Source organism: Coregonus lavaretus (assembly GCF_964263955.1).
Source record: "Coregonus lavaretus genome assembly, chromosome: 31".
NCBI classification, from domain to species: Eukaryota; Metazoa; Chordata; class Actinopteri; order Salmoniformes; family Salmonidae; genus Coregonus; species Coregonus lavaretus.
This window is the reverse complement of record NC_140018.1, coordinates 33272297-33298278: the sequence shown is the minus strand read 5'-3', so window position 1 is coordinate 33298278 and position 25982 is coordinate 33272297. Positions and strand designations below refer to the sequence as shown.

At 42.0% G+C, this 25982-nt stretch overlaps 2 protein-coding genes across 2 annotated transcripts in view; one reads left to right on the top strand and one right to left on the bottom strand.

Moving 5' to 3' along the window:
* LOC311106352 (axin interactor, dorsalization-associated protein-like) overlaps window positions 1-14458 on the bottom strand; it is a 32458-nt gene extending 18000 nt beyond the window's left edge. The window contains exon 1 of the mRNA XM_084148687.1: window positions 14440-14458. The gene's annotated coding sequence lies outside the window, so the exon portion shown is untranslated. The remainder of the gene's footprint in view (window positions 1-14439) is intronic.
* On the top strand, window positions 523-25982 carry LOC311107170 (transport and Golgi organization protein 1 homolog). The gene is given in 25 exon segments (XM_084149660.1): window positions 523-1326; window positions 1865-2331; window positions 2333-2380; window positions 2382-3156; window positions 13982-14121; window positions 15154-15285; window positions 15416-15437; window positions 15568-15656; window positions 15765-15842; window positions 15963-16073; window positions 16497-16568; window positions 16684-16788; window positions 16900-17022; window positions 17207-17288; window positions 19420-19472; window positions 19596-19686; window positions 19776-19914; window positions 20100-20298; window positions 20496-20563; window positions 22071-22159; window positions 22632-22745; window positions 23534-23605; window positions 23711-23757; window positions 24995-25364; window positions 25495-25982. Coding segments are annotated over 25 exon segments (4596 nt in total). The 5' UTR covers window positions 523-524; the 3' UTR covers window positions 25803-25982.

The window sequence follows — 25982 nt, the reverse complement described above, 5'->3', positions numbered from 1 at the left end:
GCGTGGACGCCCAGGTCAGTGGCTGGGTCATGGGCCGGAATCTTTGGTAGGGGTTACATCTCCACAACAACTGATCTTTGAAACATTTCTCTCCACAGTGCTCCTGTGAAGGGGGAAAGCTTTCAGCGATTTCACCGGACCAGACTGTCGGTTTCTGTCATTTAAAAAAGGAGAGACTATATATGTCTACTATAAACTCTCAGGCAGACAGACAGATATATGGGCAGGGAGTGTAAGTATAAGTTAATATTTAATTATGTGATAACATTGCAGTCTAGAAGGAATGTTGAAGCATTTTCTGTTTTGTTAACATTATGTTTCGTTCTCTGTTTTTGTTGCAATTTCGTACAATAGGTTGGTAACCGCTTTGGTTACTTCAATAAGGACCAACTTGTAATCAATCACATATACACTGAAAAAGAATTGGAGGTTCCTTCTGAGGTAAATTGATTTAGGCCTATTTCACTACTGCCAATGTATCATCACTTAAGCAAGTATCTGGAATGACTGAACTTCTTTCTGAAATGGGTAGTATGACTCAAACAATGTCTTCTTTTTCTTTTCAGGAAACCAACTTTGTTTGCTTTGACACTGGACACGATAAGTTTGACAGTTATGACATTGATTCACTGTTAGGCTCCTCTTTATTGTTAACAGACAAGGAGGAATCTGTGCAAGTAACCACAGATACTTTTGACCTAACCAAAAGTGCTGAGAGCACCACAGTGGAAGTGGATAAGCCTCCACCTGAAGTGACACTGTCAGAAAATTATGAGATTGATAGGGATGTTCCTGAGGACATTGATAAGGTTGTAGAGGAGGTTCCAGATGAGGTTGTAGAGGAGGTTTCAGATTATGAAGATCTGAGACATTTTGAGCCTTTAGAGTCCTCTCTGCCTCAGCCTGAAACTCTTGACACAAAGGGAGTGGAATCTGACACTGTACTTGAGACCACAGCTGAGAGGATCAAAGATTACCTTCAGAAAGATCAGCAGAGGACAGAGGACTCTTTGCCGGACAGTGTTGTTGAACCAGAGGTAGGTGAGACCAAAGAAACCCCCTCAGAACCTCTATCCAAAGATGATCCTGAGTTAAAGAATGCACCTGATGGTTTTTCAGAAGGCAGACCTATCCCTGAGTTAACTTTTGATGCTGTCACCTCTGATGATGAGGACACTTGGAAGGTGACTCCATATGACGAGGAGGACGAGGAAAGTGACAAGTTTGAATATCAGCAGGATGAGGAAAGTGATTATCATCTCAGGGAAACTCCATTGCTGGCTTTTTCTGAAGAACCTTTTAATTTGGAACACAAGAACTGTCACGGTTTCGGCCGAGGCTGCTCCTCCTCCTTGTTCGGGCAGGCTTCGGCGGTCGTCGTCTCCGGAGTACTAGCTGCCACCGTTCTTTGTTTTCGATGTTTGTTTGGTTTGGTCTGTTTGGTACACCTGTTCATGTTTAGTGTTGATTATGTGTCCTATAAGTTCTCGTTGTTTCTGTCATGTGTTGTGTGTAATTGGTTTCACCTGTCTGTTAGTGCTGTTCACTTTTTGCCAGTCGCTAGCGTGTACCGTCGCACTGTTGTTTTCGTGCGAGGTCGGTTTTGTGTTTTACGCACTGTTGCGTATTGTTCGCCTCCGGGTTGGTTAGACCCGTTTGTTATTTTGTCTTTTCAAGTAAAGACTGGTTTGACTTAGCTCCTGTGTCCTGCACTTGATTCCGCACCACATCCGCATCAGATACCCTGACAAGAACATTCCGGAATCTGATCAGACAGATGAGGAAGACAGTCTATCAGAGGTACCTCATACACATAAACATGACTCCAAGGACAATAACCTGTGGTCTTCATTTGGTGATACAGATTTTAACATTGTCAGTGGTGGGGAAAGAATAGCTCATGTTGCCGGTTCAGAGGAAGATGACGAGGATAATGACGAAGGTGAAATGACACCAGAGGAGTCTCCCAAAATTGAAGAACCCAAGGAGTCAGAGGAAGCAGAACAGCCACATGAGCTAATCTTTGAGGAACCTGCAGACTCTAATTTCAGTGAGGATGCTGTCAAAGTACCTGATGAGGATTCCCAGACGTTGCAGTTTGAGGATGAATCTGAAGAAGGTGACATTGAACCTTCAACACCTCCTGCTGATGAGGCAAGTCCCTTTGAACACACTGAGGAGGCTTTAGCAGAGAACCTTACAGTAGATGACAGCCCAGTCCCTAAAAAGCTCTCAAAGACAGACATGCTCTCAGACCTTGATAGTAAAATTAACGAATCAGAGCAGAAACAAGCTGTCGAAGAGTCACAAGTAGATAATACATTGAAACAGGCTTTTCAGACGATTTCGAGAACCATGCCAGAAGGTCCCAGATCTAAGTAAAAAAAACAATGGTGAAAGAGAGCCATCAAGAACTCCTCATAGAGGAGGAGGATTCAATACACCTAGAGGGGGAAGAGATTGAGGAAGAGTTGCTGGAGGATGAAAATGCATCATTGTGTTCATCCAAAACTGAGCACAGTGATGAAAAGGACAAAGACAGTCTATCTGAATTTGGGTCAGAGCAACCCAATAATGATACACAAACCGATGTTGTATCCAGTGATGTGTTGGATGTGGTCCAACACGACAAGGCAATTGACATAGAACCTAAGGTGCATGAGACTGAGAAGGATGCTGAAAGCCACACACCCTCACTTGAAGAGAAGGTTCCGGATCCCTTCCCAAGCAAAGAGCCGAAATACAGTGACGATGTGTTGAGGCTGACACTATTGCGAGACCACTTTAAGGAGGAGGATATGGAGCGCTTCCAAAAGATTCTGGGTCTTCAGAACCTCTTTAGGGTGGAGTTCCTGTTCTCTGACCTGGAGCAGGAGCTGAAGGCTGCCCGGCTGTCCCAGACAAACACCAGTGAGGACATTGAAAAGGCGCTGGAGGCCATTTTGGAAGCCTCTGAAACACCAATCCTGGATGAGATTGAGAGGATGCTGGATGCCCAGGAGAACACTGACCTGCAGCAGGAGGCTGGTGAGTTTATTGAGGAAGCTGCCATCTTGGACGACTTCCAGGAGTTGGTGTTCACCCTGAGTCAGAAGTACTCAAACGCCAGAAACAGTGCTCCCTTGGCAGTTGGCAGTCAACTACACCCGGACACAGGTAATATTGCTTTTTAAAAATCAGTTTAAGTTAATGTCAGAGTACAGGAGAATTAAAACCTTTTGTTAAATGCATATTTGGAAAGTGTCATACATTGCTAATGACATGATAATAATGCCTGGAGATTTGGTTTGCATAATAAGCTGTATTTATGAAATGCCCAAGAAGTACAACAAAGTAAATAGTAGTCTGTTGACAGAACAAATACACATCCTGACAATGCCAGTGAGATTGCAATGCATGAAAATGTACTCACTGTTTGAACCTCTGAATGTTTCAAAAGATGGGGAAATGTCTGATGCGGAGGAAGAGAAGACATTCCTGACAAAATTTATTCATGACAAAAATAATTGTCTAAACATTAACAATGATTCATATTTGTTCCTATTTAAGTGGTATTTGCATTAAATGTGCGGTTCAAAACATGGTCCAAGGTCAAATAGGGCGGCAGGTAGCTTAGTGGTTAAGAGTGTTGTGCCAGTAACCGAAAGGTCGCTGGTTCTAATCACCGAGCCGACTAGGTGAAAAATCTGTCGATATGCCCTTGAGCAAGGCACTTAACCCTAATTGCTCCTGTAAGACGCTCTGGATAAGAGCGTCTGCTAAATGACAAAAAAAAATAAAAATAAAAAATGCTGCAATACACTGTATTCTTCTTCTTCTTCTTCTTCTTCTGTGGGCTTTATGGTGGACTACAACCTAAAAAGGTGTATTGCCGCCGCCAACTGGATGGGTTGAAACCAAAACAAGGTAAAAATAAAATCCATACGTGATAGGGAAACTAACTTAATCCACCGAAATAAAAATAGTACATTGACAAAACAAAACTCCTATTTCTTCCTTCTTTCAATTCTCCATATCTCCCTTCTCAGGCTCTAGGGCCTGAGACGGTGGTACGGCTTGTGACAATATTCCATGTAACTCCTTCGTCGAGAAATCTTTCAGCCCCAGGAACCTCTCCGCCGCTTCTACAATGATTTCTATCTTCCTGGACCTTCTCTCCACCTTGGCAGTGCCATTTATCACCATAGCTATAAAGGTACTGATAGTGACGCTGTTGTCTATGGTGATAAGAGTTAACTGTGGAGTCGACCTTACTGATAAATGCATAGATCAGAATAATTTGACAAAACAGATGAATGAAAATAAGGCTGTTGAACCACCAAATCTGAAACATAAATTGTATGGGGTGGCAGGGATGTTGTGGAGGATCAGAAAGTTAAGACTCAAAAAAAAGAGGGGAATTATCATGCTATTTCAATGGCAATACATTCCATTATGCAGCATAATGAAAAGTGTAATTTCGAATTTTGGGAGGAAGTTGGCAAAACTTTGCAATGGCCAATTGGAAAACCCATTGTCACCAAACGTAGTATCAAACATTTTAGGAATATGTGGGACAAGAATAGAGGTAACATTCAGTTTTGTTAATCAGATTGAGGAACAAGGTTGAGTTGACCAATCCTTTGAGCCGTCACCCATATGTAATGAGATAGGAGATGAGGATGACAGCATAAACTTTAGTCAGTGCAACAGTCAAAGACAATAAACTAACTGATACAAAAACACCAAACACAGAGGGGGGAGGAGAAATGCAGTGAAACGTAAATATGGTGAGGAATGTGTCACACAGCACAAGAAACCCCAAACACTTTTGTTTTTGTAAATCACCAAATAACAGTAAACAAGCAATGATTGTATTGGCCTATCTCCAGATAGTCAAAAGGATGTAGCATCTGCTACTTTTCTATGCAACTCAGAATCATGTTGAGTTCAAGTACAGCCATTGTAAAATGGATTTAGTCTGAAAGGGGACTGTGACACATCTATACAATCTATTGCTAGTGACAACAAAGTGAAATTAAACAAAATGGTAAAAGAGAACGTAAATGAGGTTCAGGTACAAAATCTTTGGTAGGCTCAGTGCCTCACATCCCTAGAATCATGTAGTTAAGTAGGCCTCAAACAGTACTGGGGAAAATCTGAATATTATTTATGGGGGGGGATATAGATAATTTTAAACAATAAAGGCAATACTTGGGGAGATATTGACCCTGAATATGGAATGGACCAGCACAGTTGACCAACATCACTTTTATGGGTTGTAAGAATAGGCAGAAAGAGGTTCATGTCTTTGGTATTGGCCTGTAATTAGTTGCAATGCTTTTTTGTCATTTCATTTGCAATGGCATGTGACTTGGATCATTACCATCATTGATGGTCCTCCCAAATATGTTCACTACCGGGCTTCCCTGGACCTTGATAGTAGAGTGGCTACTATTTTGAGAACAGAAAAAAATAAAATAAGGATAGCCAACCCATAGCGTCGTCCCTCAACTAGGCATTTATATTAACATTTATTTGATCAATTTTGACTTACTTTTAAAGGTTAATATAAATGTAGTTGAGGGACGATAGCCTACCCTGAGACTGTGAGAGTCATATCCTCTCTATATTTGCTTAGTTTGTTTTGGTACTATTAGGGATTTATTATTCTCCTAAACTGATGGGATGACTAACTTAGAAAGAATGCAGTCTTGACTGGGCTAATGTAGACTGTGACACCTGGCAGGCTGTAATTGATGTGAAGAGAAGATAAGGATTGTGTCTTCAAATGCTAGACTATAATAGTTCATTGTGATTTATGAGTCTTCCTTTGACATGGGAATGATGTCTAAGGGAGCTGGCTCTTCTCACTATGATAGGTTGTTATGATAATCTTGTGCCTGCCTGAAGTGTGTAACAAATGGCGCCGAAGAGATGAGACCAACCCCCTGCATCAACGGATTGGCTGAGAAAGTTTAAACCACTCAAGTCTTTACTCTAATTGGCCAGCAGAGAAGTGGGAAACTTCCTCTGTCAGAGTATTTGGGTATTGTTTTCTGGAACAATGAGTTAGTTCTCTGGAGTGTCCTGCGAGACATATCAGAGAGCCCGTATATACGAAACATCATATTTACCATTGAAGGTTTTTGCATTAATTAAAATAACTAGTATACCTTAGAAGTCGTGTTGACCTCTTTTGTTCCTAATACCAGATTTGAATTGACGCGACTTTGACAATTGGTGACCCCGACGCGGTCTGGTAGAAGGGACTTCGCTGGGTAAATGTCCGGCCCATTTGGTCAACTCTTTAATCGAACCGTGTGTTTCACAAACTGCCCGGGCTTCTAAAAAGGTAAGCAGATACCTGTTGTTAAATAACCAAAGATCTGCAAATTGGCTTTATCCAAATTAATTTTGTGAAACACCTGTCTGATGTAAGTGAACTAAATTATGAAACTATTATGAGTAGATAAGCACAATATTGTGACATGCAAGCCTTTGGTAGATGTGATGTTTAAACCTTGGTACCGTAGAGTATTGTTTCACCGGCACGTACCAGAAGCCTAGGTACGGATAGGATCGGGAAATAGTACTGAAGTCTCCAGGCTAGGATCACCAGGGGTGAGAACTGGAGATACAGGGAATTATTGGCTAAGGGCGTTGGCTACTGACACATATCCAGAAGAGATATGGCTAGGATCAGAGGAGCGCCAAAAATTTTAGTTGAGTATTGTTTCTCTGACACATATCCAGAAGAGATATGGCTAGGTTCTGAGAAAATACTGAAGTCTCCAGGCTAGGATCACCAGGGGTGAGAACTGGAGATACAGGGAATTATTGGCTAAGGGCGTTGACTACTGACACATATTCATCGAGATATGGCCAGGATCAGAGGAGCGCCAAAATTTTAGTTGAGTATTGTTTCTGAGACACATATCCAGAAGAGATATGGCTAGGTTCTGAGGAAAATACTGAAGTCTCTGGACCACAAATGGTGGAACCGTGAGATACAGGGATTAATTGATTAAAGTGTAACGTTGTGGCACATATCCACTGAAGATATGGCTAGGATCATAATGGCCACTTAAATTTTAGATAGTGTTACGCTACTGACACGTATCAAAAGGCTAGATACGGATAGAGTCAGGGGGACACTGGGTGTTGTATGCATGAGTGCGCGAATGATCACAGACGAAATAAAATAGTGAATAGGGGTTATTAAAAAATAATAAACCTGTATATTAAGACGTCTGTGGCTGTCCAAACGGTATAATTTGGGAATAACTGTTGGATTTGTGGTTGCTTAAACCATATAACCCGTTAAAAACAATTGGGAACATAAAGCTAAAGTGATGAATTGTGTGACTGAACTAAAACGTTTGAACTGAAATATTTGAAATATAACGTTTGGTGTTTGAAAAAGCATAATACTGCTTTTGAATAGTTGTGTCGAAACAATTCGGTTTAATATTTGATTTGAGGTTTGATGTTTGACGTAGAATAATACTGGTTTTAGGTGCTTGGTTTGGGCTATTTGGTTTATTATTTGATTTAACGTTTGATGTTTGACCGTGCAAAATACTGGTTAAACAATTAGACCGAAATAATTCGGTTTATAAACGTGCACCAACTTTAACTAATTAGGTGGGAATTATTTGATTTAAATAAATGGACTGGAGTACTTTGAGTAACGGCGGAATATTGGAGGCGCGCTGGGACGAGAAGCAGCTCCTCACAGCTCCTCAAAAAGGTAGAGTTGCGAGGGGAGGGGCTGGAGAGAGCGAAAGTGTGGCTTTTGGAGCCATGAAAAGACTGGGAGATGGCTGGGAACGCATGTGGGTATCTGACGAGAGAGTGTTCTAAACTTGCTCACCGAGCGTAGACGTGTGTTGGGTGAGAAAGTAGAGAATATTTACATGTGCGTTTTTGGTAATTTGGCAGACGCTCTTGTCTAGAGCGATTTATGGGAACAATTGGGGTTGAGTGCCTTGCTCGAGGGCACATCGGCAGATTTTTCGCCTGGTCGGCTCGGGGATTGGAACCGGCGACCTCTCGGTTGTTGGCGCGGCGCTATTGGTCACTAAACTGTCGGCCGCCCCATATGAGTTTAAGATTGTGGCGTTGTTGGATAATATGATGGCGGAATAAACTGACCATAAGTAATGTTGTTTTAGACGTAATGTATAATATAATACAAAACAAATAGAGGGTTAAATTGAACTAATTATCATGGTAGAGCTAACGTAGTACAGTGAGGGAACTTCATTTTGTGTCAGAGGGTAAAATGAGAAATCATTGTAATATGCTATTGGTGGAAATCTATTTATCATTTCAAGGCATGGAGTAACAATCTGCATTTATGAGTGTAAATTACACGGCTGATGTGTTGATTGAATGGGTACGATGAGTATTTGGTTTGGTAATGTTGAATGGACTATTTGTAGCGAGCGTGTTTAGGGGTTAAATAGAAAAACTAACTTATACAATAGGGAATCAAAAGGAGAGAGAGTTTTTTCTGAGGTGAAAGCTACTGCGATTTTCATTTGGTGACGTCACTTGCTCTATGAATGAACTGGGAGTGGTTACTTTGAGAGCATCGCAGATGGTGTGAAGTGACTGGCGATGTCCCTGGTTCGAACACAGGTAGGGACAGTAGACAAAGCTTTCGCAGTGGGGCTATATACCTAAATTACTATGTGGATTGAGAAATGTGAAAGATTGAATTAGATAGCTTAAATAGAAGTATTCTAGAAAAGTCTATGAAAATATGTTACCAACGATAGCAAGTATTTGTTTTATTAATTAGGGCCTAATCAGAGAGAACAGTTAAATAAATTGAATAGCGAACTGAAATGGGTTAGCGGGAAAAATACAAAATAATTGGACGATTATAAAACGATAATTTATTTTGGTTAGGATGAAAGTATGCATTGGCTGTTGTGCTGGGGAATAGCGCCAGCCTGTAGTGGGTTATGGATTTGTTACATAGACTTATATTTTGGACTGGGGCGATAGAATAGGCTACAATTGTAGCATAATCAGAAAAAAAGACACAATTTAATGTGAAATAGTTATTACAATTGTTGTTGATAGTTGTTACGGTTATTATCATTGATCCAGTAATGATATAAGGATAGTAGAGGAAGGCAGGGGATTTAATCTCATTTAGGGAAGTTATATTAGGAAGAAAATACCATTAAATGAGGGAACATTTGATGTAACCGTGATTGTATTGGCTAAAAACTCAAATATGACATTTACAGGGAGGACAGGAACAATAGAAGGGAAGACAGGTTTTCCTAGGGGGTTGAATAAATAATTGATAAATGGATCATTTCAGATGAGATCACATGTAGCAGAGTTAGGGTAATCAATTAAATAATCGTTGTATACTCGAGGAATTTTGAGTGGTTTAATGGATTAGTTAGGAGGAATTAGAATGATACAAACAATTATTGATGGGTTAAGACTGGGAATATCTATCATGTTTTGTGTGTAATACCATCTTTAGATTATAACTAGGAGAGGGAGATTAGCTCATCTCTTTCTTTGTGATTGTTGTTTTTTCAAATTGGGTTAAAATGGGTTCACAGAGCCAGAGGCTGTACAGAGAAAGGTGGAGCCCCCATGTTGTCCTAGTGAAAGAACATTCAGAGGAATGGTTATCACTAGGTAATATGGATAAAACAGGGGGAAAACATTACTGACTGGCAGAATACACCAATTGGGGATCAGTATGGCCACTCCACTGGGAGATATAGAATAAAGTTAAATTGGAGAGCAAAAATCCAGCCCAGTGTCCATCTGGAGATAAGTTTTAACGGATGACAGAAAGAGATTTTCTTAACTCAGGAACAGGAGGCTGAGTTAGAAGCAATTCCGTTCAAATTATGGTCATAAGGACAACAGATGTAGGACTAATTAAGGGGGTAGCTCCAGTACAAGTGATTCCTCGATTCGATAATAGACCATACCAAAAATGATATACTATGAAACCAGAAGCAATAAAAGGGATAACACCTACATTTGAGCATTTACTTAAGGGAGGGGTGATAATTCCTGGAGATGTGGTACAATGCAACTCTCCAATATTTTCCTGTTAGAAAGAAGGCACCTAGCGCCGACTGGAGGATGGTCATGGACTTACAGTTAGTTTCAGAAAGTCTTACAATCTTAGCCCAGGCTATAACTAAAAATGTGGGAAAGTTTGAACCTAGGGAAGGAAGCAAATGTTAGTTTATGTAGATGATATTCTATTGGCTAATCCCACTCAGGAGGGATGTAAGAGGGATACAATCCAATTGTTAACCTTCCTGGCAGAACAGGGACACAAAGTGAGCAAAAAGAATTGGTAATGATAAAGTGCTGTAAAGTTTGCGTACTCCATTATGTACTGTATACGGGTAAATTAAGTGATCTTAGCTATGGGAAGGCAATGGTAGCCCATGGTAAAGTAATTTGGAACTCTAAGGAGACATACATACATCAGGGATGTTATCCAAATGGTAGAGAGTAACGAGGGATATGACATTGGTAGTGATTTAAAGATGATGAGGTTTTTTGGTGGGCTATTAGATATAACTGGGTTAATCATGAACATAGATATTTTTATTCTTTGTTGCTAGACAGAAGACTTAGGTGACCTAAGAAATAGACTTGTCATGTCCAACAATTAGTCTTCAGGTCAAGCCCGGGACAGCCTGGGTAGAACAGAGTTTGAACTAAACATAAGTGTTTTTACAAGATAAGAGATTGATTGATTGGATTACTAATTGATTCTGAACTGGATGAAAGTTGAATTTAACTGCCATAAAAGACAAAGGAAGTGGGAGGAGCAATAAAGAAGCAAAAGATAATCCCAAAAATGAAAGGCATGGCAATAGGATGATAAATTACATAAGGAATGGTTTAGAAAGGTAATATTGACACATGGGCAAATCATGTGTCAAAAAGGGGGAATGATAGGATTAAATAAATAAAATTACTTAAAAAGAAAAAACAACAATAGAAATTGAGAGCTCAACATGTATGTGTGAAGATAGTTTATTAACCACACCCGTATGTCAGAGGTTTTGTGCCCCACAGGTGAACTAAAGGAGAAGGTGACCCACTCTATCACACCAGGAGACTGGGTGTGGATCCAGTCCCTAAAAGAAGAAAAACTGGAAGCAGGCCTGTTGGGAAGGGCCCTATCAAGTCCTATTAGATCCATCTGGGTGCATGTCACACACTGCAAAAAGGTAAACCCAGTTACACCTGATGAACAAACACAGAGTTAGGAGAAAGATCCGATCACCATTAGGGCTCGGGGGTTGGCTCCTTAACGAAGATTCCCTTACCCTGTCTGATCATCCCTGTGTGAGTTTGGTAGAAGGTGAAGTAATGGGTTGGCGTCTGACATGTTCTCAGGGCAAGGGTGGGGATTCACAGGTTTCCTGACGGTAGGTAGCTGTCTGATTGTGGGGGCCATATTCCTAACACACTCAAACCCTTCTGATCAGCCAAAAGTAGTAGTTAACCTTAAACAAGTTGATATAATAATACCTGAGCACAGTCTATGAAGGCATAGGAGACAGCTAGACGTAGGGAAAGGGGAAGATTAGGGACTTTAGGGGAGGACATCACTGTATGTGTGTCGCCGTGTACATCCTGGGACTATGTAGTTGCTCATATCGAGAGCGTGGGGGATATGTAGATCTCCATACACAGTTTGGGGACAGGTGTAGTGTTGTGAGGGTAGGGAATTACCAGAAATGGCAGTGCGACCCATAGAAGGGTAGGTACTGTCTGAATGTCTGAAGTACGCAAAAACAGGTTTATCCTCCATACAAGCTACTTGGGAATGGGGTGAAAGAGTATTGTAGTAACTTAAACTATCAGTATCCCCCGATAACAAAGTCATTCCGACCTAGGTTGCCTACGTTTGAAGTCTCAGGGGATTCTAATTGTTTTTCTAGGACTAGTAAGATAGGATACAGAGTAGGGCATCTTAGCTCCTGCTCCTACACAGAGAATATCACAACTGAAAGAAAACATGACTAATCTTTCCTCTTTGTTGCAGCCAGAGGATTGTAGGAACTAAAGCCAGGCCCGTGCTGACATCTGATGGTTGTGTGGTGATAACTGATTGTGAACTCACCTACATTCGCAAACAATCAAACGTGTCAGAGACTGGTGAGTTGTCAAATAGAAAGTAGGACCTCCTCCCGGGATCCTTTGATGAAAGGATCCTTTGATGGGATAGGAGTAACTCGAGAGGTTCCAGAAAAATTCAAAGCTAGGAATCAGATCGCAGCTGAGTTTGAATCAAGTATTTTTTTTGGTGGTCAACAATTAATAAAAACGTAGATTGGATAAATTATATTTACTATAACCAGCAAAGATTTATAAACCACACTTATGATGCAATAAATGGATTAGATGAGCAGACAGCGGCAACTATCTTAATGACAAGGCAGAATAGAATAGCTTTAGATATGCTTTTGGCTGAGCGGGGTGGAGTTTGTGTTCTGTTTGGATCTATGTGCTGTATTTTCATCCTCAAACAATATAGCACCGGACGGGTCAGTGACAAAAGAGCTTCATGGGAGTAACTACACTGACAAACAAACTGGCTGAGAGATCTGATATTGATAGCTCCATAAACGGTTGGTTTGATAACATATTTGATAAATGGAAAACTATTGTTGTAACTATTCTGGGTGAAGTTATAGCTTCTATGGGTATACTTGTTCTTTGTGGATGTTGTCTTATTTCCTGTGTCTGAGGTTTGGTGAGAAAGGAGATGGAGAAGGTGATTTCCCACAGATGGTGAGATAAGGCCCAATCCTGGACTCCAACCTAGGAATGGAGGATATGACCTACCAGGCTTGGTGGAGTGACACTAGAGGGTGTCTAAAGAGGGCCAAAATATACTTCTCTGTTTGTGTTTTATGTTTTAATAGTCTTATCTTTTGTGTTTTATTAATCCTGTGTTTTATGGTTTGAAGTTCTTTGATGACTGGTAACAATTTGCAAGTGGGGTGTAGATGGACTGAGGGTTTGCATTTTTTAGTATCATTATGGCCTATTAATAAAAGTGTGATTTTTTGTTTGTATTGTATTAATAATGAATGACAATCAGTATTTTCTTGTTTTTTGAATCACACCTTATGAGGTGTGAAAAGGGGGACTATTAGGGATTTATTATTCTCCTAAACTGATGGGATGACTAACTTAGAAAGAATGCAGTCTTGACTGGGCTAATGTAGGCTGTGACACCTGGCAGGCTGTAATTGATGTGAAGAGAAGATAAGGATTGTGTCTTCAAATGCTAGACTATAATAGTTCATTGTGATTTATGAGTCTTCCTTTGACATGGGAATGATGTCTAAGGGAGCTGGCTCTTCTCACTATGATAGGTTGTTATGATAATCTTGTGCCTGCCTGAAGTGTGTAACAAATGGCGCCGAAGAGATGAGACCAACCCCCTGCATCAACGGATTGGCTGAGAAAGTTTAAACCACTCAAGTCTTTACTCTAATTGGCCAGCAGAGAAGTGGGAAACTTCCTCTGTCAGAGTATTTGGGTATTGTTTTCTGGAACAATGAGTTAGTTCTCTGGAGTGTCCTGCGAGACATATCAGAGAGCCCGTATATACGAAACATCATATTTACCATTGAAGGTTTTTGCATTAATTAAAATAACTAGTATACCTTAGAAGTCGTGTTGACCTCTTTTGTTCCTAATACCAGATTTGAATTGACGCGACTTTGACAGTACCCAGTGCTTGAAAAATAATCTACATGTTCTTTTGAGGTATCATAATAAATCTGCGGGAGTCAGATAGGCAAATTGAATGGAGAAATCGAGTGGGAATTTGCGCTCACTTGTCAGTAAACTTGTGGAATGTTTTAGTTCTATCCAACAAAGACGTGATAAACCCGAATCAGAATGTATATTGTGATGCAATAATCATATTTTATTCAGCGTTCTGAATAGCCTAGTTAACATCAGATAGCCAGCTCAGCTGTCAAACTAACGTACGGTAGCGTCGCGATGGATTCGGAAGAAACAACCCCTTTACCCACGTTGCCCCTGATGACAGAATCTGATCAACTGTCTGTCTTCTACGTATTATTTCTAACGGAACTTCAATATGTAAGTAGTTGGCTACAGTGTTGATACTGCCAATGTATGGAGGATATCTTGTTGAACTCTTTCTATAATAGCTATTGTAGCTAGCTGGCTAGTCAAGTCTTAGGCCGCCGTATGGCTGGCTGGCTTGCTAGCTACATTGAAACTGAATCATGTTGGCAGCTTCAATGTCTTGGGGAATGATCTTGTCCTCCAATACCTAATGCGTTTCCCCAATAGTTGCAGCCTAGAATGGATCACTAGATTGCTCTTTAGTTTCGATGTTTTCAAAGTGGAAGTTGCCAGCCCTCTTCCTCATAGAAAACTAAATGTCACACTTACCAGACTGGCAGTATCTGTTCTTCCTCTATCTGTGTATCAGATAGAGAGTTGTCTTCAAGTTGTTGAATTTTACTTTGACATGTTCCCCTTGCATAACTATCACCTGAGGTTACAGGCCATTTAAATATACATGTGGCTCATGTCTAGTGATGTTATGCAATAATCTGTTTTGTTTATTGCCCATCTTACAGGGTGAAAGGGCACACAATGTAATCTTTTGCACTCTAAATCCTAGGCCTAAGGCTTGTTAGTTAGATCCATGATGTGGTGATTCATTTAGCTAATCCCTGAATTTCACTGAGCGACTGCGATGGAAGTTCTGTGTTGTGCCTGTATGCCACGTGCATTGTGCAAAGGTCTCCATGGTTGGACAGTGTTAGGGCTCCAGGCCAATCCAATCCCCATTGATTACGTAAGGTTAAGGCAAATATTCTCTCTTTATTGATTTTGATCAACAACTGGGTTATAGGCTAGGTCTATTTCTAAACCCACCTTGATTTGATCTGAAGATGTGCTTCGCATTGACTGAGAGGGTGCTCAGTGGGATAACCATTAGCCATGCTTTTAAACAGAACACTGTAATGCCTGATGGTTTAGTTCAATGTTTAACATCACTGATTTTCCTCTGTCATCTCAGCCCAACTATTGCCCAACTTATTTGCTAAGCCAGACATGTGCTGTAGTAACACTGATTGGGCCTGTGTGTCTCCCCAGATGGTCACCTGCCTGCCAGAGCAATGGAAGCCAGGTCCAGACTTCTACGGCGTGTCCTGGGAACCCGTGCTGGTCACTGCAGGTGCCGGGGTCATCGGCTTCCTCTTCCTCTTCTGGAGGAGCATTCTATCTGTAAGTCCTTGTTGTACAGTCACTGCTTTCATAATTTCATCATCTGAATGCTTCATGTTATTCTATGATGTATCGTATGCTACTGTTGAGGAGGCTGTTTGCTGCCACTTTTCTTTTCCCTTTCTCACAGGTCAAAAGCAAGTCATATCTAAGTAAGTTCTTCTACTTCTCTCTGGCAATTTATGGTGCATAGTGAATCCTCATTCATATTGCCTACAGGCTGGTGTCCTTGTCACGTGTAAACCATGTCTGAATTCATACTCTTGTCATGTGTTTTATTAGCTACTGAAAAAGAGATGACGGACAGGATGGAAAGGCTTGAACAAGAGAAGAAGGAGATACTCCAAAAGGTCGCTGAACTGCAGCAACAGGTAAGTTGCAGAGACTTTTCACTGACCAAGATCCAGAATTTTGGGTTCAACGTGAATTAAGGGACATAACAATGTTTTGATAATGTATTTCTACTGGGTTCCCCTCAGGGCGAAGAACTTAAAGAAAAGCAAAAGCAATCTGAGAAATCTGCCACTTCATCTCTGGAGAAGATCCAGGAACTGGAGGTGAGTCTCTAGGAAATATTATCTTGATCACACATCATTGTCATGCTGACTATTTTTTATTAATTTTTTGTTTTCCATAGTGTTTGAATTGACACACCATTTTATTTTTCTATCCAATAGAATATTGTGCAAGAGATGGAGAGACAAAATGAGCGCCTGGACAAGGAAAATAACTTACTCGCCAGATCCTTTGACGATGAGCGAGCCAATACTGCGAAACATGAAGATGTGGTGAGTAGTATTGAGCGATTAGCCGGAATAAAAATGTTCTCCCTGGTTTCAAAACAACCAATTGTCTGACATCTGTTCAATTCTTTTAATTCAATTAAGTTTGTTTTATTCTGTGAGCTCAATGTGCCGTTTCTCTAGAGAAATCAAATCAAGCACAAACTTTGAGACGTTGTAGGAAGTTTTAATTTTCAACAGGCAAATAAATATTCAACATAGTTTAGTGCAGAAAATTTGGTAATTGACTACAGAGAGGAAGGGACAGCCTGCAAACGAGAGAGATAACCACCCTAGAGAGCAGTTGCTTCTTGATGTAGACAGCATAGGCAGCTACTATTAGCCAGCTACTAGCCTAAATAGGATGACTCGTTGGTGAGCACAGAGAAAGATGGTTGTCATTATGCTTATCATTATCTTTGCCCATAGATGTCTGAAATGGACAAAACCATTGAGAAGTTGAAGCGCAGCAGGAAGAAGACCCAGGACGCACTCTCAAAGGTATAGTTCATATAAGTGAACATGCCCAATGAAAACATGTCAAATATGTTAACATTGCAACAATCAAATGTAAAGTGTCCATTTCCTTTAATTATCCTTGTCATTGAATCTGTAGGCTACCATTCTGATGGATGAAGCCAAGCTCCGTGAAGATGCCCAGAAAGTCCAGCGCCAGGTTCTGGAGAAGGATATTGCCACCCTGAAGGAGGAGAACCTCTCAGTGAGTACCAATACAGAACAACGATTCACACTTGAAGCCTCATGTGTAGGACTCATTGGCCATGCAGGGCCTGCATAGAACTGTCTTTATGACCTCATGTCCTTGTTACAGCTGCACCATGCTGCCAAGTTGTGGGAGGAGAAATACAGGGAGATGAGCGAGCAGATCAAAGTCTACCAGAAGTCCCAGAAAGACCTGGAGGATTCCCTCGTTCAGAAGGACCACAACGTTGAGGTGAGTTATTTTTTTAAAGTTACGATATTGTTACACCGCATCAATTCCTTTTCACACCTTCTCAAACGCACCCTGATGACAAAGAAACATGGCACCTGTATTATGTTAAGAAAAATCCTTCTTCTTGACTGATTCCAGGGGAAAAGTGTAGTGTATAATTGGTGGTTCTCTCCCTCTCTGGCAGGTTTTGTCTGACCTGCTAGGAGACCTGGAGGCCTGCGATGATCTGAAAGATGGAGTTGTGGCTAACGGGGAAGCTTCTAATGGTAAGTCATCTGACACAGTGTCCTAATCAGAGGAGGCTGGTGGGAGGAGCTATAGGAGGACGGGCTCCTTGTAATGTCTAGAATGGAATAAAATGAATGGTACCAAACACATCAAACACATGGAGACAACGTGCTTGACTCCGCTCCATTTATCCCATTACAGTGAGCCAGTCCTCCTATAGCTCCTCCCACCAGCCTTCTCTTATGTTTTTTACATTGGATAAAAGTAGAGACTCAGAGCTAGAAAATTGTATATCATACACTACAGTTGAAGAACAATGGGAAATTAATTCTGCTTTGAAAGTTGATAAACTTGTAACCCCACTTTTGAGAAAATGATCAATTTAATGTTTTGGTACACCTACTGGAGAGCTCCTCTTTGTCTATACCCATTCAGCATCGTTCACACCCTCTTAAGCCAATGCCCCACCCCTCTCTTTAAGGATTCACATGTGCTAAACAGTGAGTACTGTAGTGTACTAAACAACCAAAGATTTCAAGACTAAAGGGTAGTTTATACTACGTCTATCGACGTGTCTGTAGACAGTTGTCGCAGTGACATCATGAACATTCTATTGTCGTCCGACATCAAACTTGTCGTTGTCGTTATGAAAAAGTATAAACACAAAAACAACAGGCTGCATGACATCAGCAGCCTGGTGGTCCAAAATAGCATAACTGTTGTATTTGAACACCAATAAACCCATCTGTTTAAAAATGAATTTAGTTATGTCAATCTAGCAAACCAGGCAACTAAAAGCAAATTTCTAAACAATGTTTTGGTTAGTTTCTAGCTTGTTAGCAGCTAGCTAATGTTAAGTTAGCTGGCTAGCCAGTTCAAATAATGACCATATCATATAGCTGACAACGTCTTAACTTTAGCTAATTTGTATTCATTATTACAGGAAAATAAACTCCCAACAAGATCATTATTTACAAGTTAAGGGCGAGATAATTACAGAAAATAGCTTACGGTTGTGAGTGTGATGAAGTAAAAGCAGGGCATTCTACCTGAGAATTTTAGAACTTGGACACTGTCTCGTTGGCCTAACGTTATATCCAAATTTGACTTTTGTGCCGGTCATGTTCTTCACATTACCATCTCTGGTAAACACACACATTATATAAAATCAACGTTTATTTGTCACATGCACAGGATACAGAAGGTGTAAACGGTACAGTGAAATGGTTACTTGCATAGTGGAGTCTTTTGTTTAGACTAGCTAGCTAAACAATTAACCATAATTCCAACTCAACGTTACTACCCTGTATGAATCTGCTGGTAGCTAAAACTAACCAACTAGGTTCAATGCTACCTAGCTAACATTAGGCTATATCTAGCGATGCAAATGGCTCTGAGATACGAGTAATATTACTACACAGATCATACACGTAACGTTAGCTAGCGAGCCAGCCGGCTAACAGTAAGCTTTATTTTGCAATGAAAACAAATTTCTGACAAAATTAGAAACTTAGAATATCGTAAAATGTAGCTAGCTAGACTCTCTTACCTGAATACATGGATGAACACTTCTCCCTCTGTCATGGATGCCATGGTTGCCCTTAGTTTGAAGATGTAATCCAACTGCCTTCTTTCTGTGTGTTCTCTTTTCGACTCCCTCCACATATTTGCAATCAAACAACAACATTTTCTCCATCTCCTTAGCTATCATACTATGCTTCCACTGGATTTCAAAGCTCGGTTCTCCAGAAAGTGGAGAGCATCTTTCAAAAAAGCAAAGTTAGAAAGGATTACCTACACATACTGAGAAGCTCATGTTATAGACAGAAGCGTGCTACATGGCAGACCAATCCAAACTCATCTCATTATGTCCAGCCCATCCATTATCTCAGCCAATCATGGCTGGCAGGAAGGTTCCTGTCTTTTTCCGTGGCTAAACCAACTAGGCTCGTAATTTAACCATTGTATTTGTATTTACAGATGGCATACAAGTTTGTTATTAAGGCACATGAAAGTTCACATGTTCCAGAAGGCATTTCTGCCAAAAAACTAATTTTGATAAATGTTTACATTCAAATGCCTCTCCTGTGAAGTAGTGACGTACGACATACGCCTAGTTCCCTGAAACGTGTCAGTAATGTGTTTACAATTATGTTTGATCCATTTCAGACAAGCAGACCGTCATCCAAAACCGCATTAAGCAAATGATGGACGTCTCTCGGGTAAGACTGAGTTCATTCTTGAACGGACCAACATTTCTGTGTACCTGAAAGCCAATAAAACTGATGCTCAGAACCAAGAAGTGTGTCAACTCTTACGCTAACTTTTGGCACAACTTACCACAGGTCCAGACCACTCTGTCTGTCGTGGAGGAAGAGCGCGATCGCTTCATGACCAAGCTGCTGAACAAAGAGAAGGCCAGGAAAGAGCTGGAAGGTATGTCAAGCACTTTATCCCAGCAACTAGAGTTTGAAATGCATCACTCCCTTTTCTCTCTAAACACTATCAACTTGTTATCGCCACAGAACAATATCAGCAGCTGGAGCATGACATCTTGTTGGTGAAAAGTGACAGGAACCACCTGGAGAACCAGTACAACACCCTGCAGCAGAAGAACGAGATCATGACCGAGATGTACCAGCAGAAGGAGAATGCTTTGCAGCAGTAAGTAGAACCAGAAGCAGTTCAGTTCATGCGTTAATACCGTTGTAGGGTTTGTTCTCAGTGGCACCACAGCATGTAAAAAACATTGTTCAATGTCTTTTACTGTATTCTTTTATTGTGAAGTTTGAGGTTTTCAAATGCACTTTAAATTGAGAGTTTGATTTAATTTGTGTGTCACCTTTCAGGAAGCTGACCAAGGAGGAGTTTGAGCGCCGCAACAAGAAAGACATGCTGACGGAGGTGGACGGCAAGGCCCTAGAGGCCGAGGAGGAGGTCAAGGTGCATAGGCAGCGCATCAAAGAGATCCAGGACGAGCTGAAACGGACCGAGAAGTCCTACAAAGCCCAGATAATTGAGCAGGAGCAGAAATCCCACGAGAGCTGGGTATGTACAGTACAACTTTATTAGTCCATTTGTTACAGAAACAATGGAAATGTGTATTTTTCTCATTTCTCAACCCCCACCGATGCCACATACAGTAGGACAAGAATTTTTTTTAAGTCTACTGTTTGGCCAGTAAATTGTAAGGTGAATTTAGTCCAAAACAGGAGATTTTAAATGTCTCTCTTTCTTCTCTCTAGGTGATTGCACGTGCTGCTGAGCGAGCTCTGTTGGACGAGAAGAAGGAAAGAACTAACCTTCGTAACAAGTGAGTGCAACACTAATACAACAGACTCAATTGGGCTATACCAATGCAGGGCTCTAGGCTTATTCAGTTGATGGCACCAGCACATGATTTGGTCGCACCAATTTTTCGCCACTGCACAGAGATGGTGACCTGACCTGTGTCCCATAATGTACCTGCATTCCATACAGAACCAGGCTAATAATGACTAGCCATCTTTTAAATTAGCATGCCCTTGTGTTCCTACATTGATTTGGATATATTTACTCAGGGTTCAACGTGAACTGTTTTTTAAATGCATTGGGAAGCATGCTTTCTCTCTATATTCAGCTAGTAATAGGCTACATTTGGATATTAATTAATGATGTATTAAAAAGCTGTATGATATAATTTTGCAATGTAATACATTATTCTATTCGTTAGAATTGCATTGCATTAATTGCAGAATTTTGTTTCTAAAGTAGGCCTGTCTTTTAAATATTTTTTTACATCTCAAAATAGGACATTGTCCCTTTAAGACAGACTGCTTTTCAAAGCAGAGGTCAATATGTCTACAGTAGGCCAGCCAAGAGGAATGCTAGTTTTCTTTTTGTACACTATCAACAGTAGCCAGTATAAGAAAATAAATAATCCTGTGACAAGTAAGACAACTGAGATGGTAGTCTAGGATTCAAAAAGTAAGATATTTCATCTAACATATCCAGGGAATGCATGGTTGGTATTTTGATGTGCAACCTGTCGAAATAGAATCCAAAATGATCCGATTTATTTTTGGACAACTTTGTGCATATTGGCCTAGGCTATATTATTCACCACCTGAGGATGTGGCAACTCAAAACACTTATCTAGATTGCTAACTCTAAATATGATAATGTTACTAGATAGCCAATGTAGGCTAATTCATTAATATATTAGCGAATGTAATGTCCTACAAAAACCTTCCAGCTCTAGGCCTATACAGGCTACTTGATGTAGCCTTATTCACCGCAAATGGCGCGCTCCGCGGCGCATCAAAACCATATACTACATAGCCTACTCCAGTTGTAAAGTGGTGCCATGAACTCCATATTGAGAGGTGAGAAATGTAATTATATACTCACAGAAAGCAGTGACTCTCCTCTCTGTAACTAGAACAACAGTAGTTGCTTTGCAAACTGTATTTTTCCCGCAATTGCATTTTAAGCAACGGTCATATGGTTGTGCTTATTAGAATGCACCTCTCACCTATTGCTCACTCAAAATGGGGACAGGCAGATCCGTTCATATGGTCTATTTTTGGTCAATTGCACAATCATATAATAATAAAGAAAAAATAAGCAAATTGTGAACCAAAAACTAACGTGACCGGCTAAAAAAGATTCACTGGCACCCTAGCAACCAATTTAAAATTGGTCGCACTGCCAAGTCAAAGGGTCGCAAATGCAAGTGTTTTGGTCGCAGTTTTGAGCCCTGAAATGCAGTAAGCTATATTAGTCTAGGTTTGGAGGTACAGTATTGAGAAGCTAAATGCCTGTTCTCTTTTTTACCCTAGACTGACTGACATGTCCAGCAAGCTGAATGAGCTCCGTAGGCCTCTGTTCAAGCCCACCCCTGGGATGGCTCCCATGCCTCTCCGACGAGGTAAGAACCAATCCTCAGAGTTCCCTTTGTTATTTCGTGCTGGCGACTGGCACGTCTGTGGCGCATTCAGTAAGGCAAAATCATCAGAATATAACTTGCAGATAGAAATGAAATGAATAGGGCTGAAATGACTCTATTCTTGAAGACAGAGAATCATATATTTATATCTGAACGTTCTGTAACGTTCCTGAACTGCCCACTGTGTTTCATACCTGGCAGGGCTAATTTCTATTGTCTTGTCGGTTGGATTTCAGCTGTGACTGCATTTCAGATTAGTTCTTGGATGTTTTGACTGTCTGATACCCCATCTGCTGTTTGATCTCTACTTTCTGAAATGCATGTTTTCCTGATGTTTTGATTTGAATTCCTTGAAGCTGGTCCAATGTGGAGAGACTGACAGCGGTATTTGGCTGTGTGGTGTTGGTTGTGTGTTTTGTTGTTTTAAAGGTTGTTAAATGCTTTTGCTAAACAGGTGATTCGTACGGGCCCTCACCTGTGAGTGGCGGTGCCCCGTCCCCCCCTCTCATGATAGAGGGTCCCGGGCGCCCCCCCTCTGCCCCCGTGGGGCGAAGGAACGAGCTCTACGGTGAGACTCCTGAACCCTCGCCCTGGACAGCCTTGGCCCTTCTGATTGGCCGAGCAGTACCATCCCTCAGCCAATCAAACCCCTCCTTGTTCACCCTTGTATGCCCCGACTCGCTGCTCTCTTTTTCACCTTTCCTTTTCCCCTTTCTTCACCTCCCCTGTGGTGTTTCAATCATTTCCCTTCCTTATTTTTCTTCCTACTGCTCTCATCCTGCTCCTAGTTGGTACCCACCTCTGACCTTTTCCTCTTCCTTTTTTTTGTCTTCTGATTACTTCCTTTTTGATTTTCTATGACATTCTTTCATGTCTCTTTCACTGCCATCTTTTATCCCTCTACTGCCATACCCATCTTTCTCACCTGTGTTTGAGTGTCCAGATGATCCAGAATGTTCCCATGCCTTCATTTGCTTTCACAATTTGGAATAACGCCTCTTGCTCTTCCAGTACTATGGTGTTGTTTTTGTTGTGTTCAGCTGTTGTGAGATCATATGTAAGGGGCAACTCGTTCGGTTACAAAAGCTTTAGCCTTTGCTTTATTTTTTTAAACCATATGAGATGTGGTATTAATATTTATCCGCAAGTGTTCTAGTTCTAGAAGAGTAATATCCTACCATGACATGACCAAACATTTTCCTCGGACTGCAAATAGACCAGACTTTGCTATAAATAGATGGTAGCATGAACCAGCAACGTGGTCTAGAGTCAGGTGTCTAATGACAACCAGGAGAGCCAAGATTAGCATTCGAGAAGATGAGAATATGGCATCACCGTGTATTTTGTGTCCAATAGGACCACGACCTCCATCTGACCCTCACGGCCGTTACCCTCCTGACCACAAACACCCAGTGGCTGCTAGACCTGGTAGAGATTATATTTGTAGTCACTGAGGGTTGATGTAGTATTATTCCCTAATTGTGCCCTTATCCTAAATCTCCTCTAATCATTCTGCCCTTTGCTCCTCCACAGACACAATGGCCCCACGTACATCCTCACTAAGCAATCTGGACTGCTCGGTAAGTTTCAGTCAATTTCCACAGCTTATTTGTTTCCTTATTACGTAACCATGTCAGGAGGGAAAAAGTGACATGGAACTAGAGAAGGAAAGTTTCAATGAAACCCCTTCAGTACTTACTGTGGTGTGTGCATCTCTCCCCCCTGTTCCTCCATCATGTGGGTGTGTTTGCACTAAAGCAGACCACTCCACTAGAGGCAGAGTCACAGGCTGAGGCCCAGGCCTCCACAGAGAACCCAGAGGCAGTGAGTATTATGTTCCAGGCAGCGGTGGCAGGGATTGCGGATGTGTGTGTGAGCATGCTTACCCCAGCTGTGGATCAGTGGCTGGAGTGGCAGGCAGCTGGGTAGTGGCTTCACATGGTTGTCAGACTTAACATTGCTGGCTGGATTCTGACATGCGTAGTTACTTGTCTTAAGGCGCTTACAGACGGGCCTCGGTAAACGGCAATTGAACCTCGAGAAAATCTTGTAGAGACCAGCGGTCCCCGGTTGTTGTCAGTTCGAAGGTTGTCATTAAAACATTGTTTGATTGGTTGGCAAGATGAACTCTGCTCATTGGTCAACCATGTGCCGCTCAAGACTTCAGCTAATTTAATATTTTGAAGCCTTGAGTGCCGAGCCAGTGGCGCCGCTCACTGGAGTGAGTACCACGACCCGAGCCACTAGCAAAACTGCTTGCGTTTTGCCGCTCTACTCCCATTTGAAGTCAGATACCTTCGCCGCTTACCGCGGCCCGTCTGTAAGCTCTTTTACATGTTCCTTACATTAAGACCTTCCCTGGGCAGCCCCCCATGCAGCCACAGGCCCCCCATGGCCATGACTCTTCTGTGGGCCCCCAGCCCGGCATTGGCTCCCAGGGCCAGGGGCAAGACTACCCTCTGACCCCCACTGAGTGAAATGGTGGCACTGTTCTACAAAGCCTTAACTTCAGCACAACTACATGATGGATATCTCAAATGTGTTATCATTTAAAGCTGTGTGTGTGTTTGAGGTTAATGCTTTGTGGAAACGGTCCTGATTCCGAAATCAGTGTGATTCTTGTGGAACTGTGTAACTTGACTTATTGTGGGTTATTGTTGTCTTTCTCACATGTGCATGATTGTGTTTGTTTTGTTCTAACCTAACGAAACTGTTTGAATCACATGAAAGGGGTCTTCACTGTTGGTGCCAGCAACAGGGCTACAAGCACAATGGACATATTGCTATTCTTCGTTTTAATGTTTGTTGTTCCTCCAGAACTCTCGACCTCAGGGTCCTGGCTCCCTCCTGGTCTCTCCCATCAGCTCCCCCCCCGACTCAGGCCCCGGCCCCCTCAGACCAATCATCAGCTATCCCTCTGGACTCTGCTACCGTCCCCCTCCCGGCCCCGGCCCCCACCACATCCCTCCTCCCCCACCCCCACCCTTCATGCCTCCCGTGTACCGACCAGACAACGGACACTCAGGCATGATGCCTCCCGGACCCCCACCGCCTAATGGACACCCGCCTGGTCCCATGATCCCACCCAAATATCGGCCTCCACCACCTGGTGCTTACAATCCCCCTTCCCCACACCACTGGGGCCCTCCTCCACCTTCTCACTATGGACCGGTGCCTCCCTCATTCGGTAGGTGGTGAATTCTGGCCCCCAGCTTTTACCTCAAGTTGACTCTTTGCTATTAGTATTTCAGTTGTGGTTAGTAATGCTATTGTTATGTTGGTACTATGGTATTATATTTGTTTTCCCTTCTACCTAGGTGTTTCCAGCGGCACTCCTATGGCCCGACCCATGGGACCCCTACGTACCTACGGGCACTATGGACCACGTGATCATTCCATCCCACCCCAGCACCTGCCCCCTTGGGCGGCCCCATACCCTCCTCACGGCGGCCCCAGAGACTTCCCTGGGCAGCCCCCCATGCAGCCACAGGCCCCCCATGGCCATGACTCTTCTGTGGGCCCCCAGCCCGGCATTGGCTCCCAGGGCCAGGGGCAAGACTACAGCTCCCAGCAGGCAACAGCTGCCCCCCAGGACTCAGTCAGCTCTGCCATGGCAGAGCCTTAGACACCCACCAACCGTTAACGACCCGGCTACATTTAATCAACCACGATTCATCTCTTTATTTTTCTTAAAGTATCTTTTCTTAAAGCATCTTAAATGTTAGTGTTCCTATTAAAGCATCAGAAAATCAATGTCTTATGTTTCATATGTTTGAGTAGTGACTGAGGCTTGCCACTCTGCAAG